This window comes from Terrapene carolina, unplaced genomic scaffold (genome assembly GCF_002925995.2).
Source record: "Terrapene carolina triunguis isolate 2854851 unplaced genomic scaffold, T_m_triunguis-2.0 Scaffold19870, whole genome shotgun sequence".
NCBI classification, from domain to species: domain Eukaryota; kingdom Metazoa; phylum Chordata; order Testudines; family Emydidae; genus Terrapene; species Terrapene triunguis.
The window spans coordinates 1-3,781 of record NW_020684221.1 but is presented as its reverse complement, the minus strand read 5'-3'; the positions used below and the strand labels follow the sequence as shown (position 1 = coordinate 3,781).

The following is a 3,781-nucleotide window of genomic DNA, read 5'->3' as shown; positions in this document are numbered from 1 at the left end:
AAAGATATTAAACAAAACCGGCCCCAGGACCGACCCTTGGGGCACTCTGCTTGAAACTGGCTGCCAACTAGACATGGAGCCATTGATCACTACCCGTTGAGCCTGACGATCTAGCCAGCTTTCTATCCACCTTACAGTCCATTCATCCAGCCCATAGTTCTTTAACTTGGCAGCAAGAATACTGTGGGAGACCGTATCAAAAGCTTTGCTAAAGTCAAGGAATAACACATCAAATCCACTGCTTTCCCCTCATCCACAGAGCCAGTTATCTCATCATAGAAGGCAATTAGGTTAGTCAGGCATGACTTCCCCTTGGTGAATCCATGCTGACTGTTCCTGATCACTTTCCTCTCCTCTAAGTGTTTCATAATTGATTCCTTGAGGACCTGCTCCATGATTTTTCCAGGGACTGAGGTGAGGCTGACTGGCCTGTAGTTCCCCAGATCCTCCTTCTTCCCTTTTTTAAGGATGGGCACTACATTAGCCTTTTTCCAGTCATCCGGGACCTCCCCCGATTGCCATGCGTTTTCAAAAATAATGGCCAATGGCTCTGCAATCTCATCCGCCAACTCCTTTAGCACCCTCGGATGCAGCGCATCCGGCCCCATGGACTTGTGCTCGTCCAGTTTTTCTAAATAGTCCCGAACCACTTCTTTCTCCACAGAGGGCTGGTCACCTTCTCCCCATATTGTGCTGCCCAGTGCAGCGGTCTGGGAGCTGACCTTGTTTGTGAAGACAGAGGCAAAAAAATCATTGAGTACATTAGCTTTTTCCACATCCTCAGTCACTAGGTTGCCTCCCTCATTCAGTAAGGGGCCCACACTTTCCTTGACTTTCTTCTTGTTGCTAACATACCTGAAGAAACCCTTCTTGTTACTCTTAACATCTCTTGCTAGCTGCAACTCCAAGTGTGATTTGGCCTTCCTGATTTCACTCCTGCATGCCTGAGCAATATTTTTATACTCCTCCCTGGTCATTTGTCCAATCTTCCACTTCTTGTAAGCTTCTTTTTTGGGTTTAAGATCAGCAAGGATTTCACTGTTTAGCCAAGCTGGTCACCTGCCATATTTACTATTCTTTCTACATTTCGGGATGGTTTGTTCCTGCAACCGCAATAAGGATTCTTTAAAATACAGCCAGCTCTCCTGGACCCCTTTGCCCTTCATGTTATTCTCCCAGGGGATCCTGCCCATCTGTTCCCTGAGGGAGTCAAAGTCTGCTTTTCTGAAGTCCAGGGTCCGTATTCTGCTGCTCTCCTTTCTTCCTTGTGTCAGGATCCTGAACGCGACCATCTCATGGTCACTGCCTCCCAGGTTCCCATCCACTTTTGCTTCCCCTACTAATTCTTCCCTGTTTGAGAGCAGCAGGTCAAGAAAAGCTCTGCCCCTAGTTGGTTCCTCCAGCACTTGCACCAGGAAATTGTCCCCTACACTTTCCAAAAACTTCCTGGATTGTCTGTGCACCGCTGTATTGCTCTCCCAGCAGATATCAGGGTGATTAAAGTCTCCCATGAGAACCAGGGCCTGCGATCTAGCAACTTCTGCTAGTTCCCAGAAGAAAGCCTCGTCCACCTCATCCCCCTGGTCTGGTGGTCTATAGCAGACTCCGACCACGACATCACCCTTGTTGCTCACACTTCTCAACTTTATCCAGAGACACTCAGGCTTTTCTGCAGTTTCATACCGGAGCTCTGAGCAGTCATACTCCTCTCTTACATACAACGCAACTCCCCCACCTTTTCTGCCCTGCCTGTCCTGGAGCTGGGCTGGAGGAACTCGGGGCTCTGAGATCGGCACATGGTGATGATGGTGGCTCACTACCAAGCGCCTGGCTGGGCTCACAGCGGGTGGTGGGGCTCGGGGCTGACAACCCTGTGTGTGGCAGGGCGGGGGGTTAACAACCTTGTGCCCAGTAGAGCTCCCGGCTGATAACCCGCATGGCTGGGCTCCGCCTGACAACCCCAGTACAGGGGTTGGGGCTCACAGTGTCCTGGATGCCCCAGCTCAAGGCTCACAGCCCCTCTCCTGGTTGGGGTCAGGACTCGCAACCCCGCATGGCGGTTGGACTTGGGGATCGCAGCCTCACCCCTGCCAGGAGCTCACAGCCCCGCTTCTGGCCAGGGTTGGGGTTGGGGCTCACAGCCACGGGTCAGAGCTCACAGCCACACACCGGGGTCGGGGCTCGCAGCCAGGGCCGGTGCAAAGATATTTTGCGCCCTAGGCGAAACTTCCACCTCGCCCCCCCCCCAAAAAAATAAATCACATACATTATACACAATACACGGTCACAGAGTAACATGTTATAATTTAGAATTTATGTTTCCGCGCTTTAAGTTTAGCAAATTTAGAAACAAGTTCCTCCAAGTCAATGCTGTGAGCAATGTCATGTTCTATTGACAAGATAGATAGCCCAACAAGTCTTTGTTGCAACACTGATGTTCACATGTATGTTTTTATCAACTTGAGCTTCGAGAAGCTTCGCTCACCACTGGCCACAGGAACTGGGAGAGTCAAGAGGATGCGAAGAGCAATAACTGTGTTAGGGACACTATCTGTCAGCTTATTTTCCCATATGAAGTTCAATACATCTTGCGGTGATGAACTCCTTTGGACTCGTCTTGCAATAGCTTGCAATTCACTGCACAAGTCAAAGGCATCAATATCTTTGGATTCACCATGTTGCAAAGCTTTCTCCAGATTCAAGCAATGTTCCATAATTTGCTTTGGTGTTTTATTTCGCAAACTGTAAACATCATATATGAAGCCAAATACTGAACTAATTTGCTGCCTCAATGTGAATCTTTCTTCAACCGAATGTATTGCTGTGTCAATGACTGCAAAGTAAAAGTTCACTTTGAATTTTTCTTTCGGATTATAAATAGGTTCGTCATCTGCTTCATATGTGAACTGCTTCCTCTTCTTTCTAATACGGATTGGATCTGGTTCAGAAAGTGCCGGTACATCCAACTCCTCTGCAAGTTCACCTGCATCTACCAATGTTTTCTCAAAGGCTGCATCACTTCTGCAGCCCACAAGAAACTTCTTGGTTTCTCCAAGTTGATTAATGGCATCACATATGTCGAATTCTTTTGCCTGAAGTTGTTTGCTAGTCATGTCGATCTCAAACAATATGTCATACCACAAAACAAGAGAAACAAGAAACCTGAAACTAGAAATGGCTTTTGTAAGAGCCTTTGCATCAACTCGTGATGTATTGCTAGATGATCCTGTGAGAGCAGTGTCTTCATAGATGTCTACCAGAGCATCATAGATGTCACCAAGCTGATAGTGAAAAGGTTTTAAGGCATCGATTCGACTTTCCCATCTTGTTTCACTCAATGGTTTAACTGTGAGATTAGATACGTGGCATGTTAGAACTTCCCAGTGATGTGTAGAAGCTGAGAAATACAGATACACACATTGAACTAAATCAAAGAAAGTGGTTGCCTCCAAGCAACACTTTGCAGCATCATTAACAACCAAATTCAATGACTGTGCATTGCAAGGAACGAAAAAGGCTCATGGATTAATATCCAAAATTCTTCTCTGGACACCATTTTCTTTCCCTTTCATATTGCTCCCATTGTCGTAGCCTTGACCACGCAAGTTTTCTATAGGCAGTGACATCTCTTCTAACTGGTGAAGAATAGTTTCTGTCATACCAGCTCCAGTTGTCTCCGTAAGCGACACAAATCCCAAGAAGTGTTCCTTTATGCATACTGAACAGGAGTACTTGTGGCACCTTAGAGACTAACAAATTTATTAGAGCATAAGCTTTCGTG

General features: G+C 46.9%; 1 protein-coding gene across 1 annotated transcript; it reads right to left on the bottom strand.

Annotated features, from left to right (window-relative positions):
* Window positions 1–2,438: 2,438 nt before the first annotated feature.
* Window positions 2,439–3,718, bottom strand: LOC113408599 (the record flags this gene model as incomplete). Its single annotated transcript, XM_026661934.1, has 2 exons — window positions 2,439–3,281; window positions 3,552–3,718. Coding segments are annotated over 2 exons (1,010 nt in total), but the record flags the coding sequence as incomplete, so codon positions are not given.
* Between the last annotated feature and the right edge of the window lie 63 nt (window positions 3,719–3,781).